The sequence below is a fragment of the Phalacrocorax aristotelis genome, chromosome 6 (assembly GCF_949628215.1).
Source record: "Phalacrocorax aristotelis chromosome 6, bGulAri2.1, whole genome shotgun sequence".
Lineage (NCBI taxonomy): Eukaryota > Metazoa > Chordata > Aves > Suliformes > Phalacrocoracidae > Phalacrocorax > Phalacrocorax aristotelis.
Window position 1 is genome coordinate 8,518,949 of NC_134281.1, and position 16,316 is coordinate 8,535,264.

The following is a 16,316-nucleotide window of genomic DNA, read 5'->3' on the forward strand; positions in this document are numbered from 1 at the left end:
ATCTGTAGTTTGCGTGGTTTTAAAGTTTTGTCTCCTCGTTGGGGTTTTGTTTTTCCTGCAAATTAGAGAAAATGTTTTGTTACTTACACCCATATGATTACTGCCATGGGTAGGTAGATGTTTTTCAGGTTATTTGCAGAGGCTGAGAGCTTGCCAAGCAAACCATTTTCATTCTCGATTTCTGTTAATATAGTAAGACAATAGAAAAAAACAGTAAAGCCAGGTGGAAAAATGTCACACTCTGTTTCGGTGTTGTGTGTGGCAGCAGGAAACTGTCATTGTAAAACTGCAGTTTTCTTGTGTAACATGAGAGATTTTCACTTCCGCTTGATTAAATGACAATATGCAACACCCTTTAGTAAGAGCATTTCTGGTGTGGCCGTTGTAATGGAGCAAGTTATCAACAGCATCAGGCACACGGAGTACTGGCAGTGCCTGTATGCAACTCCCATTAATGCTGGTGGGGGTTTTATGGATGGGTTGAGAGGAGGGCACTGCCATTAGTGTTTAATTTTTTACAGTTGAATGTGCACCATCTCTGAGTGTAGTTATATGCAAGAAAGATGGGTGAAGATAACAGTTCACTCCTATCAAAGTCCAGGAGTGGCTTTACATGCGATATATCCCTGCTTGCTTGTGCTTGGTTTTACAGTAACTTGGCTGGCAAACATCCTATATGCGACTTGTCCAAATAGCATGGTGTTAAGTGTTGGAGTGACTTCATATGTGGAAAAAATATGTTGGTTTTTGAAGGGATGATGTGGCCGACTTGATCTGTGTGCTGGACAGTGGAAGCGCAGAGAGACTGTACCAATGCTTGGCAGTGTTATGTTAACAATTGGGCTTGATGACCTTAAGGGTCTTTTCCAGCCTAAATGCATCTATGATTCTATGACACCATGCCAGCTCTCTGCAACAGAAAGAAAGGTAGTTTTCCCTCTGTGCTGTACCTGGCTGTGCTGGGCTCTCGTTCTCCTGTGTGGTGGGTCAGGTGGGGACTCTCAGAACCAGACCTGGCATTTCATGTGGACCTCTCTGGTTTTGGGGTAGTATTTATTTTTTTGAGTGTGTGACAACACTAGCTGCAGGGTATCAGTGCAAGCCTGGTGAATGTCAATTAATTTCTTTAAACACCTCCTGTGTAACAGGTGTCTCTTCAAAGAATCCTTTGCATTTCCCTCTTCTTTTGCTATCTAACCTCCCCATGCAAGGCTGGCTGGAGGAGAAGACACCTGAGCCCCATGGTCCCATTTGGGGCTCTGCAGAGCCACAGTGGCTGATGGCGCAGAGCTGTGCCTTCACACAGCATCCTTGCCTTCAGCCTTGCTCGAGCCCTGTTGAGCATCTCCCCATCCTTAATGCATTTTCCCTTAAGCACCTGCTTCTTTTGGAAGTTAGTTATTTAAAAGGGAAATTTAAGTGACTGGCTGAAGGCACAGAGAGGAGGGAAACCGGGTGAAGGGCTGAGGCACTTTCTCCTCGGTCTGGTCGTCTTCTCACCTTTAAGTTATTTGTATGCATAGTTGGCTTCCCGCGCTGACTGGCACTGAATGAGTCGGGATAATGTCACGGTTGCCCACAAAACTGTGCCAGCATGAGAGCACAACCTTGCCAACGCAAGGGCATTGATTAGTGCAGAGGAACTAGGGCAATCCAATTATAACCACAAATGCCATTGGCTTTCTCAAATTCTTACTGAAATAACTGCAGACTCTCAGCTGTATTAAGGTGGTCTGGACTATACCAAGAAAGGGGAATTCGTAGGACTTGGGTAGCACAGAGTAAACAGGATTTAATTCTTAAATGCTCTATTGCCTATTTACATATAGGGCAAAAGGATAGCATTTTTCAGATAGGTAGAGGCTGGCTGACCCCGTTTGCTTGCCTTGATATTAAAGAATGTATTAATATTTCTTTTTGTGGAAATTATTACAAAATATCCTGAAAGGAAACTATACAGGAAAAATAGTTAAGAAGTTTCCTATCGTTTCAATCTTGTTTGAGCATTGAATATTCCTTTGTTCCCTAATATTGTGCTTCCTCTAACCTACTCAGTGGGTCAGATAAGGAAATGTGATATTTTTCACCACCATGACAATATTAAACTAAAGCTACAAAGAGCATGAGGGTTGTAGCCTGGAGTCTTAGATGAGTAGTTCAGATCTGGCTTTATATTAAATGCAGAAGCGAACAGTCTCTCATGGATGAATCACATTCAATTAGCTACTTCCTATGATGAACTGATTAAAAATTAAGTGCCATCAAATAAGACTGATTTTGCTCTTACATTTAAATAATGCTATAATTACATACTAATCAGATGGTAAATCTTAATTGTACACGTTCCATATGTTTTATTTGCCTGTTCTCCCTCTTCACTTTGTCGTCTTTGTATCAGCATGGAGTATATTTTCAGGCTGCTTTTATGTTTGGCCTAATTGAATATCAAAAGCGGTATATGTGAAACTTCCTGAATTCTATTCTTTAGCCAGTGGCAGCTGTGCTATTAGATGACCTTTACCATTCCCGTAGCACAGAATAATAAAGGGAGGGGGGGAATTGAAGCCCAGCCATGTTATTGTTAGAGACAGAAATAAATCATATATAATTGCTTCGCTATGAAGGCCAAATCCTGCCGTCCTTCATGCCTGACTTAGAAATACAGGATTTGGACCTTTGTTTCCTGTGGTTTCCTGGCCACCTTGGACGTGCCCAGAATCCTCACGCTGCCGCTGCGGTGGCTAATTACCATCACTGGGCTCGCGTTGCGTTGAACTGAACTGCAGCCCAGGCACCGTCCCTCCTGCCTGGGCAAGGGGACAGCTCTGCTGCAGGGAAGCCTTTACGTGAACGTCCGCCTCTGAGTGCCATTGGCTTCTGTAAGATTACTTTCAAAATTAAGAAAAGACTTAGGTGTTGGACTACATGGTGGGCTTCCACCGAGTGCTTCTGTGTTGGTTAGCTGTTTGGAGCAAGCCTGCTAACTCTTCACTGAAGTAGATGGGTATTTTGACATAACATGCATGTGGTGCTAACTTTATTCCCTCCAGAATGTGCTTTAAGTTTTTGTCTGCTTTTTATTTATAGATCATGAACACAGTCACAAAAAGAACAAGCGGAAACACTGGAGAAGGCAGTGGGCAGAAGGCAGCATATTATCTGACATAGAGATGTTGAAGCACAGCCTGGAAGTGAATTCGTTTTCTGCGGATAGCAACAAGACTGGGAACATCAGCGAAAAGAGGAGCCACAAACGAACAAAGAGGTTTCTCTCCTACCCTCGGTTTGTGGAAGTGATGGTGGTGGCTGACAGCAGGATGGTCGCCTACCATGGAGCTAATCTACAGCACTATGTCTTAACGTTAATGTCAATAGTGAGTATTCAACTAGGGGGAGTAGATTCACCCACAGATCGTTTTTGAGTGGTCACAGAGCACCCTTTATGCTACATTCTTATACAATACCATAAGTTTGTCTTGGCCAGGCATGGCAATAATGCTGGCATTAGAGTAAAGCTTGGTAAAACTTGGCTGGGGAACACTGGTTTGGGTCGTCTTCTTTCCTAGCCCCATCACATTTCCTAACCCTTCCCACACCTCTTCCTTCCAGCTTTCTGAACCCCAGGCAGCACAAGAAATATCACTGGCCCTTTAGTCCACACCCTGTACTCTTTTTATTTAAGCCCGTGTGAAATAGCAGCTGAATTAAAAAGGTACTTCGAGGGGACTGTGCCTTCCGAGAGGCTGATGCTAGTAGGTTATGCAGTTGCCTGCCTTCCCTTGCTGCTGCAAGGAGAAGGAGCCTGTGGTCACCTTGATCCTTAGTGTAGTGCTAGGGTTGGCTTTCCAGGCTGAGGACAAGCGTTTTAGTAGCTGCCGGTACTAGGATGCAGTCGTGCAGTCCCCAAACAGGCAACTCCATAGTTAAAGAGTGACTGGAAGTGAGTATCCAGCATAGTTGTGTCCCTGGAGGGATTCTCATCCTATTCAAAGGTAGAAGTACCATGAATGTGGTCTAAAACTGTCCATGTCAAAATGAGCCACTTGAGAGAATAAGTTGCCTTTGAGAGTCTTTTTGGTGGTCATTTTATCTCAGAGCAACGTGATCCTGTAATTTGGTGAAATTTGTGCTAAAGCAAAAGGAAATATTGGGCTTCTGTGATTCTGGCAGATCTGTTTCATTCTAAAATTTTGCTTCAAGCAGGAGGTCTCTCCAGGTAGCATCTGAGAATTGAGTGGTGCAGAAGAGAAGCTCAGGAGAAAAACAGTCGCAAAACAGAAAGCATGCATGTTTTGTCTTAGTCGGTTGTTTCCTTGAATATTAGCAATAATTATGAATATTTCTTTTTGAAACAGGTGGCTTCTATCTACAAAGACCCAAGCATTGGAAATTTAATTAATATTGTTATTGTGAAATTGGTCGTGATACATAATGAACAGGTAATGGAAGTGGTTTTCTTCACCTTCTGTTTGACAGTGGCATTTCTGGTGAGCATTGCGATGAATAATTCAAATACCTGCTTTCTGTGTGTTGCTTATTAGGATGGTCCTGCAATATCTTACAACGCCCAGACAACATTAAAAAACTTTTGCCAATGGCAGCAATCCCAGAACCACCCTGAAGGAAGCCACCTTCAGCATGATACAGCCGTGCTTGTTACCAGGTATGGTGAATATTCTCATGAAAACTGTAGCCAAGTCATGTGTGAGGGGCTGTGAGCATGTAATGTATCCAGCTATGGGAAATGTTCATTTTTTGATGTGGGTGCAATGACATTTGCAATTGTGGGAGCAGTGTAACCGTGAACAGAATTGGGATAATGTGTCCACCATAGTGGTAGATGACTTTCAGAGGTTCAGGACTGTCCAAGGTCTGCCCATGGTTCAACATAAAATGAAAAACCCTGGCTATGGTAGCAAGTTGGTTCAGACTCTGACTGGGCAATGTGGCAAACAGGCATGAGAAGGTCCGTTGGAGGACCAAGAATTGCTTTTGGATGTTGTTATTTTTGTGCTTGTATTCTAACTCACTGCTGTATTGAAAATTAATGTGTCAGGTCTGTTCTGCTTTCAGACAGGATATTTGCAGAGCGCACGACAAATGTGATACTCTGGGTAAGGAAAACCTTTTCTTTGTCTTTAATCCCTTTCTTTGTAGTGACATTGTTAGTTGCCTGTGCTGAACCGTGGACAACGTTTCTTTTTCTATCATAAACCTCTTTGTTCTCTCCTAGGTCTGGCAGAGCTGGGCACTGTCTGTGACCCGTACAGGAGCTGTTCAATTAGTGAAGATAACGGACTGAGCACTGCTTTCACAATAGCACATGAACTTGGCCATGTGTATGTTTTATGTAAATACACTTATATTTAAATAGCCCAAGATTTATACTAGCTAGGGCTTGCCAGCCAGGCTAGGACTTGGTACCTGCTGAGCCTAATTATCTGAGAAGAGATAAATGTACTTGGGTAGGAGATGCACTACCAAGGAAGATTAAGCTGTGGTGTGACTCTGGGAGGTGGTGGGGTGCTCCAGAGCCTATCTGACAGCAGCAAAACCAGCAGACCCACATTTTGGGGGGGAGCAACTAAGCAAGAGAGGAGAGCTAACAAAATGTCCATTATTACTGCATCTTCTCACATCTACGTGTGGACGTCAGCAGGACCTGCCCCAGCAGCCATGACGTCCTGGCCAAGCCACTGGGACTGGCCAGGATTTTGGCTGGAGCTGGGAGGTGCTGGGTGCCTCAGGACGACCAGGCCGAGGGGGGCACGGGCACGTCTCACCTGGCCTTTGGGACTGAAGTCTCCTCCAAGAGCAGGTCCTCAGCCTGCCACAGCTTGTCCCACCATAGCATGCGTGGTGCTACTGAAGGCAGCACAGCAGCTGCATGTGAAGGGAAGAATTTACCCAGGGCGTCTGGCAGGTGATCAGGAGGTATAAGTGAGCCTGACCCACCTCCTGAACTATTTCATGAGGGAAAATCTCATGCTGCTGGACATCCTCAGAAAAGATGCTGTCATTCAAGATGCACCTTCTCCAGTGGAAGTTTCTTTTAACTGATTTTGACTTTTCTTGAAAGTGGTAGTGAGAAAAATCAGCTCCGATCACATAGTCCTTTACCTGCCAGCTACAACTCTTAGGCAGCTGGTTCAGTCCCAAACCACCTCATGCCTAGTTTGCAGTGGAAGTCTGTAGGTGTAGGATGGATAAGTGCTCAGGAACAGATCTCATTGTTTTAAATTCCCTTTTTTTTTCATGGAGAGCTGGCTGAAATGGTCTATTTTTAACCACAGTAGTATTTGTTTAAATGAGATTTCCTGACAGAAAGTCCCGGAAGGTTTGGTGTTCCCCACACCTAACCTGTGGCTAATTCCTTCGCTAATGCTGCCCCAGAGCTGCTGGAGGGGTTAGCGGCGCTCCCGAGCAGGAAATGCCTCTTTGCTCTTTTACAGGGAGCAGAGTGAAAAGGTGGTTCATTGGAAGTAATCTTAATGGGATATAAACTCCCCAGCCTTCGAACGCAGGATCACACCGGGTCATTTCCCCTTCTCCACTTCAAACAGCAAAGCGCTTTAAGCTGTTCTGTCTCCGTTAGCGTATTTGCTGCATTCTTCAATGTCATGTGCTGCAAACTTCGCGTGGGTTTCTGCTGATATTGATGCTTGGTGGCATTTTGTAAACTTACCACATAAAGTATAGGAGCCAAGTCTATCCCAGGTGCAACCCTATTTAGGCAACAGCATGAGGGATCAGCGTGGGCCAAGGTATTCAACTGCGTTAGAGAACATTTTGCAGCCAATGTAGGGTGCTGCCTATGTACACAAGGGACTTCAGGCAGCGGTGGTCGGTGGGCTCCAGTCATTTTTCCCCTTCAGAAGCATATTTCCCCCAGATCAACTTGTGGCTTTTTGGCTCAGTTCCAGAGAATTTGCCATGTTTATGAAGGTGGGGCCAAACTCCAGCCTGCCCGTAGGATCGCGACCATCAGCTGAAAAGGAAACTGCAGCTGGAATTGAATCTTACTCCAGGCTCTCTCAAGCACTTGTCTGGCTAAATATATGCAGTCGTGGTGTGGAGAGCTTACCGGGGTCCTGCGTAGCTTTTTGGAGACAAGTGTTAGGAACTCAGTTTGAGCAATGCTTGTTGACACATGAATATGTGCATATTAATACTTGTATTCTGTAATAGATGTCAGTAGCATATCTAGCAAAAATTCTTGGGTTTGCTTACATTTAGTTCCTGCTGTTGCGCTTGCTATATTCAATACTTGACATTTGCCTCTTAACCGACTGTACTTTTCGCTGCTGTTTTTCTCTCAGATTTAACATGCCACATGATGACAATCATAAGTGCAAAGAAGACGGAGGTAAAAATCAACAACACGTCATGGCACCAACACTGAACTTCTACACCAATCCCTGGATGTGGTCAAAATGCAGTAGGAAATACATCACTGAATTTCTGGAGTAAGGCCTTGCATATGCATGTGTTAGTCTGTTTTGACATGTGCATGCATCCCATGGGGCTCATCAGTTAATCTGAAATCGTAGCATGCAGCGTTTGGATGAAATCGGAGGGATTTGTGTACGCACACATCCTTTACATAGAGCAGGAATGCACCCCTGGCATCCAGTCCCTGCCAGTTCAGCCCTGTGATAAGCTGGCAAGGACCAGCCTCTATGGCGAAGAATAAGTCTTCCCCCATGGTCATTGCTTTTAAGAAATTTGCGTTCTTCTTGAACCTGAAGAGTGAGTTTTCCAAGCCCTGTAGCCTACATATGGAGCTGTGTTTTAGGAGGCAGATTGAATCTGCCTTTCGGCTCCACAGGTCAAGATTAAGCCCTGGCACTAGTCCATGGTGGGAACACTGCTCCAGGAGCTCATGGGTCGGTCTGATGCACAGTGATCAGCCATTTTGCCATGATGCTTTCCCAGGTGTTGTGATGGGGATCAGAACGAGCCGCGATGGTGTCCTGGCAAATCCAGGAGCTCAGTCCCTCTGGCAGTTCTTCTACTAATCAATGATTTTCTTTCTAAATATATGCCATAGCGTGCTCAGTAACTAAATGCACGCTCAGAAATGCTTTTGCCAGGGTAGCTGACTGCACTGTGGTGGATGGTCATTGGCACAGCACGGGGGGGGTGGTGAGTGGGTAACGCAGCCTCCTGCCCTTCTGTGCTTGAGTCTTCAGTAGCTGTTGTAGTGCTTGTTAAATATGGCAAATGTGGGGTGCATCTGTCCTAAACCTGACTCAGGTAAACACCAGTGGGTTCTAGTCTCATCGCCTCCTGTTTAACACCATTTTTCTGCTTTGCGTTATAGCACTGGTTATGGGGAGTGTTTGCTTGATGAACCTTCATCCAGAACTTACACGTTGCCTCAGCAGCTCCCGGGGCTGATTTATGATGTCAACAAACAATGTGAGTTAATTTTTGGACCCGGATCTCAAGTGTGCCCATACATGGTAAGTAAAATTCCACACCTTATTTTTCCTGGTCTTGCCAGGGCAAAATAAGGCCTCCTGGGGTTGGATGAATGGGAGGCTCACAAGCTATCAATTTATTGTCAAGCTGTGAGTTGTTGATCTTAGGGGGATAACTTTATAAAGGATCATCTATCTGGTAAGGCATGTAGCACATTTGTTTTAATATTTTGATCTTTTCAATAACTTAAGCAGATGCAGTGTCGGCGACTTTGGTGCATTAACGTTGATGGCGCGCACAAGGGATGCCGTACCCAGCACACACCTTGGGCTGATGGGACAGAATGTGAGCCTGGAAAGGTCTGTAATACCTGGTGGTTTGTGCCTTGTAGCTATTTTTCCCAGGGCTCAGGCTAAGCCTATCAGTGAAAATTGTCCTATCCCAATGGCCAGTTGTACGGGGCACAGCTTCTGACTGCAAGGGTGGAAGCCCAAAGCAGCTCTGTGTGTTTTAAGCCTGGTATGCATAGGTCACCTCTACGCCAGATAATGTGGTTAAAATCAACTGCTTGGCATAATGTTGTTTAAAGCAGGTATTCCTTCTCAAGTGCTTATCTTTTTAAATTAATGCCCTTGAGTGAACTCCTGAGCAAAACTTCCCTAGGCTTCTATTATAAATTTCCTATTTGATGTAAGCAATTAGTAATTTTGTGTAACATAAACTTGCCAACTGGCTTCTCATCTTGACAGCCTCAGAGTAAAATATAGAACTAGTTGACATTTTCTGTATGGAACGGTTTTGGCAGTAATTCATAGAAACTTTTGATTTCCACATGCAATGTTGGTTTCCAGCTAGCATTGTGGTTTCTAGAATAAGTATTTAGTTTTCAGTTGTCCAGATCTGGAGAAAAATAGTTGAGAGGATTTTTCTTTTTATTTTATTGAGATACTGAAGCTTTTGAAGAAGAATGCTAGCTAGTATTCAGAATTTTTGTCTGAAAAAATATATTCTCCATCTAGGTCTATTAAAAAAAGTGTGATGTTATTCTACAAGGTATAGCCTAAAAATTTGCTTTTCTGGGTATTAATGAACAACAGTTAAAGTTTAATTTAGAAAGAGTCAACATTTTAATTCATAGTCTTTCAAATATATTTTAATAAAAATACCTGGATGCTATTTTAGATATAATTTTCCATGAAGGCTTGGTAATTAATCTTCTGTTGCACGTGTCTGAAAAGTCAATTGTTCAACAACACTTGAATGACTTCCTTCAAGACAATGGGCATAATGTATCAATTTGCCTTCCTTTCTTAGGGAAAAGCTCAGTCAACTCGTTTCTTTTTACTGTTGAGAATGTGCATTAGAGATGTGGTTGGAAATCCTATTCCTGTGCTACTCTTTGCTGCCAGTGGTGCACCAATATTTAACGTTTTTATGTAAAATCCTCCCTGTTTTGAGATTCAGGATAAAGCTTAGGCATCTGTGGAGTCCCCTTGACTTGAGAACCCTCTGTTGTCAACTTCTCCATTTGTGAGCTTGGGGTCTGCTCACCTCTGGAAGATCAGAAATAACTATTTTCTTGAAATTCAAAAAACCTGTGCTGCCATTTCGTTCCAACAAACCTGCAGTTACCCCTGGATATGGCCAGAGTGATATGCAAACAACTGCAGTTGAGCAGATTAGCACCTCCTCAGAGTTACCATGTCATCTAGGAGGCAGTGTCCAGCTGCCCGGCTCTTAATAAAGACCGTGTAAGCAAAAACATTTCAGTCCACAGATTGCCTAAATTTGACAAGTTTAGACAAATCAAACAAGTGTGAAGTGAACTTCTCAGCTGAGACCTGATGGGCTTTTAAGAAAAGCTAAGGCAGTCCTCTTGTGTTCAGGCATTTGAATGTATTCTCACAAAAAGGCTTTACAGAGTAATTCTTGTATCTCTGTGTTGGTCTAATTCAAGCTTAAGGCTTGGATCATCATAAACTCTTCTCAGTGTTTACTTGGGCTTGTGAAGTGCTGAGGTGCGAGTCTGAAGTACTTTTCACTGGAATAAATCACTATTTTGGTACTCTGCTGTGGCCAGGAGCCCCACCAAGCTGCTGCTTGCTGACTAATGCCTTGCCTGAGCCTGCATGTTTAAAGCCCATGATATATGGGTTGGCAGATGGAGAAAATACCATGCCATTTTTTATGGAGATATCTTTGGAAATTAGGGAGCCTGAATAGCTAAGAAAAATCTAGCTGAAACTACTGGGATGTAGATTTAACCAGGCTCTAAATTTATTCTTAAATCAAGGACACTAAAACAACATGGGAGCATTAGCTTATGCATATTTTGCATGTGAGGACAATGAATTTGATATCGCTACATCAAATAATAAGCCCAGCCCAGAGTTTGGCCTTTCCTGGGTGAGCACCAGTCGTGATGGTTTACAGTGTTTCACAGCACCAGTGCATTGTTGGGTAGAAATAAATCACTGAAGGAAAATAATGAGGGTCGTAAACTTGGGCCTCTATCTCTTGTGGTCTTCAGGGTTGTTTAAAGAACGGTAAAAGAAGAGTAGATGAATAGTAATCATTTCTGTCTCCTGCCGTATGGCAGCAGGTAGCGCATATGTTATGCATGCATGAAGCTTCACAGCACTTGTCTGCCCCCTGCTAATCTATTCAGCCAAAGTCAGCCCAAGGATGGGAGCTGGATTTGGGGAATTATCTGGGACTCCTGTGGCAAGACAAAGGAAAGGAAAGTCTGTTGTTGTAGTGTCTCCCGTCCCTGCCATTTCTCTCCTGCTCAGCTGTGTGTCTAAGTTATTTTGAACTTGCTCCAAACAAAAACTCTTTCATTCTCTACATTCTCTGATCTGTAAGCTCATAGGAAAGAGAACCCTGGCAGGCTTTTTAGTTTTTCTGTTGTAACTCAACATAGAAATTATTTTTAAAATACAAAAGGCACGGCGGTTGCACAGCCAGACTGTGCACAGTGTGGTTCCAAGAAACACCATTGCGTTTCCATAAGATAATCTTGCTGTTTATTTAAAATGGCTGCTCTTCCCACCCCACCCCCCCGATTTACCATCAACTCCAAACTCTCAGTTTTTAATAAAATCAGGGGATGTAGGTGATTTCCTGGTTAATTCTCAACCATCGGATGGGAGACATATAGGTCATGTCACGGTCTGTTAGCTGTGTACATTCACTAGTTAGCTATTCAGTCGTCTTCTCTGGGTCAGTGGTGCCAAGCATGACTGCGGTTATATATTTAGCTGTGAGCATCAACATTGCTGCAAGTAGTTCTCCACCAGGAGAGCACTGTTGGATTGGCATAATGTGCTTTTGTACGTTGGTGATAGCTGTCGCACCTCTTTGTCCCTGTACAGGAGTCCCCGTCCTGCGGTTTTTCAACCCTTTAAATGCTAGGAAGAGTTACGCATTCCAAGGGTTTGTCCTGCAGTAAAGAAATAGGCATTCCAGCTCTTTTTTATTCCTGTCCTTTACTGTAGCAGATATTTTTCAGCCAGTTTCTATCTGGGGAATCAATTCTTCAGCTGAAAGCAAATCCAGAGCTCATTGCAGCCTAGAGACTGTGGTCATCTCTGAGCAAACACCACATTTAGGGCCCAAGCTATGAGTTGTTTAGCTGTCTTGCAAACCATGCCCATAGGTAAATGCACCTGAGATCAGCTTTCTTCATCTGCAAAGCAACGAGGCAAGCTGGTCATCGTGAGCAAAAGGTGTTAAATGTGCTGCGGAGCCAGTGTCCTATGAGCTGGATGCACAACCCCCGTAATGGCTTGATTTTGCTCTGTTTTCCTTAATAGCTTTCTCTAAGGTGAGTCATAAGGATGTCTAAAAAGAGGGGTGAGCTTATGGTGCGTCTTGATACAACCTTGTTCTGGTTTTAGTGAAAGGGCTGGAAAAACACGGCACATCAGTAAATTCGACCCCATTGCCATGAAGATTGTCAGGTGTTTCCCTGCCTCAACAGCATCTGGTGCAGAGAAATATTGCAAGGGAATATTTTAATGATGCACTGCATGTTTTCTTCTTTAAGTCTGTAACCTCTTCTAGCCTGTGAGCCATCAGCAATGTCTGAGCTTCCTATAATTGCAAACATTTAGGCATCCACCAGCAGATGAGCACATCACTGGGTTTAAATCTGCTATAGGGAGCACTGTTCAGTGAGATGGAAGCCCTGCTCTCACGGGTGTTGGGGACATCTTTCCGTCCACTCTGGTGGGGCCAGAAGGTGACTCTACCCTAGATCTCACTCCTCCACAAGTCTGTGTAGTCAAACTAGCAAACATACCCCAAAGGGACAGAATTTATACCATAAAAATGGGGGACAGGGGCTTGCCAAGATAATTTAAGCCAGTTTTCCAAACAAAAGAAAACAAGAATTATAGCTGGAAAACAGAAGTGTAGGCCAGGCCTTGGCAAGTCCCATGTTATGGCTGAGTGGAAAAAAGTTACTTTGGACTAAGGAATTCATTTTTCTATTTTATTTGCCCTTTTGATTTGGAAGTTTCCTTTCCTGCTTTGTACAGCTGTGGGGAGGTTTGAGTTTTCCCTGGTGTTTCCATTGCTGGCTCTTCCCCTGACATGGTGCGGTTTCTGCTGCTCTCCAGTAAATTAGATAAGCAGCTTTTTGAAAAGCCAGTGCCGCGAGCGTTGCTGTGCTGTTCGGCACCAGTAAACAGGCAATATTCAGTGGCTGCTGTTGTCCTCGGTCTTCTTGCCATAAATCACTCCTGTGGACTCAGCACCTTGCCTTTGCTTCTCCATTTCAGGGTGCAGATAAGGGAAAATATAGAGGTGGCAGACAAAAAGTAAAGAAGTTCAATTTTATCTGATCGCAAAATCTTTGCTGCATTTTGCATGTGGTTGAGAAATACGCCAGCCTGAGTCTTGTCGTCCACGCTGGTCACTGTTGGTGGGCTCATAATGCAAAAGCAATGCGATCCCGCCTTTCCCATCTCTCTCCTCTGCGTGCAGCACTGCCGGTTTGGGATGTGTGTGCCCAAGGAGCGAGAGGCACCAGTGACAGACGGAGCCTGGGGGACGTGGAGCCCTTTCGGGACCTGCTCAAGAACCTGCGGTGGTGGCATAAAGACGGCGATACGAGAGTGCAACAGGCCCGAGTAAGTGCACAGAGGGGAGGCACCAGTGGGCGAAATGGGGAAAGCAGCTGGGTTGCCCAAGTGGGCTGAAATGCCTTTTGGCTGTTCCCAGCCCATCTATGCCATGGGTGGCTTTGACTTGCATGGATGAGACAGCATGGGAACCCAGGAGGAGCCAGTCACAGGTTTGGTTTATGGGTAAAGTGCACTAAAAAGGGATCCGTTCAATGGAAAGAGAAGGAAAAAGCTAATATCTGCATGGGTTTATTGCCTCCTGTTTTCTGGGGGAGGCACGGTTGGGGTCCTACTTCCAAAGGTGTTTTTCTTCCTCCAACGTTGTGGATCAGAAAGGAGGGAGAAAGGAAAGAGCCATGTTTTTAACCATTTTTCACCGGTTTACCCCTGATTTGGCTGCTTTTGCAGCTATTCCTACAGACCAGATCCTTATACAGTTTTCTACCATTTTACTCCTACTTTGGCTGGTTTTGCAGCTTTTGGCTGCCTTTGCAGACAATCCTTTATACAGTTACATGTCGGCTGGTGCAGACTAGCCAAACCTCAGGAGAAGTCTGTGCCCCATTAAAAAGTGGCACTCAAAAATGTTCGCTGTCAGCCTGGAATGTAAAATCCTGCACCCTTTGAAATGGCAGGGAATTTTGCTGTGGGCTTCAAGGAGACAAATGTGTGGCTGGCGAAATATTAGTAATAGGTTGAGCAACTGGTATGAAAGCAGCCTGTTTACATAAATCGTGAACTGTGCTGGTTTCTGTTTAACTGCCTCCTTTCAGCCCACGAGAGCAAGGGGTGGGCAGGATGCTTTCCAGGCTCTTATATGGGACTGAGAGAGAGAAGAGGGGTCTGTGGAGCTGGTTGGACCAAGGCATCTTAAAAAGATTGAGCAGGCTCATTCCACTTTCTTGTCATCGGTGTTGGATGGCTTATTGCCAAGGAAATTGCCAGTAGTGATGTGCTAGTGACAGTTTCATCACTGCTACTGGGAGAAGGGAGAGCTTGTATCTGCAGCGGCCAAGTGACAGGAGAGGCTGGCTCAGCACGGCTGGGCAAGTGTTGAAAGAGGAGAGAAGGGTTGAGACTAGGGGAGTCAGACACCAGCATGTTAATTAAAACAATGCTGAGAAACACACATGCACAAAGGAGTTCTCATCTCACTATGCTGAGTCAGCACTCGCCATATGGTCTTCCAGTAGCCATGGAGACAAAAAAATAAAATATCTTCCCTCACGCAAAAATAGCTATGCTGCCGAAACTTTGGATGCTGTCAGTGAGATGTATTCCCATCTTCTGGAGAGGCATCTGTTTGGACTGACAGCTTTTTGTGATAGAAAATCTCCTTTATCCTAAAGGCTAGCCAAGGGATTTGAAATCCCATCTTCTCTTATAGCTGGCGTTTTGTATCTTGGTGTTTTGTAAGGCGTATTATTTTGGCTGGGATTTGCAAAAACACCTAAATATACTAGGTACCAAGCCACCTGTGAAATCCCCTGCGCTTATCATTAATAGTGGTTATTTTCCAGGCCCCCTTTTGAGAAGGGGCCATGTAGCTGGCACTGGTCTCTTCTCCAGCCCCGCATGAGGTCTCCATGGGGAGTCGTCAGCCCTAGCATCGTCCTCAGGCCTTTACATTGACTCTGTTGGTTTGTCCCTGTAATTTGACATCATAGCGTGGGCTCCCATCATCTGTGTCCCTGTTATCATGGGGCCGCTGAGATGATGCAAGTGGATGAGACACTGCTGGGTACTCTCGTGGCTCTCTCCCACTTTTCAAAGTACTTCAAAAATGTACACATTAGGTCTAGTCTCTGCTTCTCTGTTGTAGAAGGCAGGAAAACCAACACAGGTACCTTGAGTAAGGTCTGAAATAGTTTTCAGTAAGTCTTTTATATTTGAAGGTTTAGCTTTTTAAAGCTGCTTCTGTGCATGAGGATCTGGGGCAGTATCTTGCATGCCAATAAAACAATGTGTTAAATCTGACATTGAAAATGAACCCCCCTGCCATGGTACAGAAAATAAGGCTGCAGCTCCTGCCTCTGTTTGTAATGTGCTCTGACACCTCTGTGGAGGAGTATCTTGCAGGGCTGTAGGAAGAGCCGTAAGCCTCTGAAATGGCAGCAGACTGTGTTTTGACATACACTGAAGGAATGTGTTAGCTAACCAGACCAGACCCTTCCCACCAAGATTGCCCACTTGGGAATTTGAGGCTGGCTGGTACAGACAAAGCCCACGGCTGCGGCGCGTCACGTAGAGGGTCTGTGGTGCAAGCCCTGGTTTTCAAAGCAAGGCATAGCTGCAGAATTATGAGGAAAAGGCATATTTCATAAGATGTCAATACCAGCAGCCCTGTTTTCAGGAATGGCTTTCTGGATGAGGGAGTGTTATCTCTGGATGCGAGTCTGATCACGTCTGCATTTTGGTCCATCACAAAAGATACACCTGTGCTGAAAGCTGTCTTAGCTTGGCATGTAAATACACCTATAGGTAACTGTGTTGGCCATTGGCAGCACATGTACCAATTCCTGGTCCCAGGGCTTCCCAGGATGCTGCGTAGGGGATCTCAAACTGATCTGTGCACGCTAGGGCTTCACAGATTTTTCTGTGGTCACTGCATGAGCACAGGCACATAGGCAGGCGTGCAGATGAACACACATGCCCCATAGCTGGTCTCCAGGGTCCTTTTGTTGTGGCAGCCTGAGTGCTCCTGGACAGAGCTGCTGCCCTTGGGGCTGAGCTCGTGCAAAGCACCCCCAAGACTGTGCTTCT

At 44.7% G+C, this 16,316-nt stretch overlaps 1 protein-coding gene across 5 annotated transcripts in view; it reads left to right on the plus strand.

Annotated features, from left to right (window-relative positions):
* ADAMTS9 (ADAM metallopeptidase with thrombospondin type 1 motif 9) overlaps positions 1-16,316 on the plus strand; it is an 85,553-nt gene that overhangs the window by 12,601 nt on the left and 56,636 nt on the right. For 4 of the 5 annotated variants that reach the window (XR_012661011.1, XM_075095766.1, XM_075095765.1 and 1 more), the window contains 9 exons: positions 3,088-3,374; positions 4,356-4,439; positions 4,542-4,663; positions 5,074-5,114; positions 5,234-5,339; positions 7,320-7,466; positions 8,324-8,465; positions 8,676-8,783; positions 13,414-13,559. Coding sequence is in view for 4 of the 5 variants with exons in the window: in XM_075095766.1 (XP_074951867.1) it covers positions 3,088-3,374; positions 4,356-4,439; positions 4,542-4,663; positions 5,074-5,114; positions 5,234-5,339; positions 7,320-7,466; positions 8,324-8,465; positions 8,676-8,783; positions 13,414-13,559 (1,183 nt within the window). In the remaining variant the exon portion in view is untranslated. The remainder of the gene's footprint in view (positions 1-3,087; positions 3,375-4,355; positions 4,440-4,541; positions 4,664-5,073; positions 5,115-5,233; positions 5,340-7,319; positions 7,467-8,323; positions 8,466-8,675; positions 8,784-13,413; positions 13,560-16,316) is intronic. The other variant, XM_075095764.1, reaches the window with a different exon arrangement.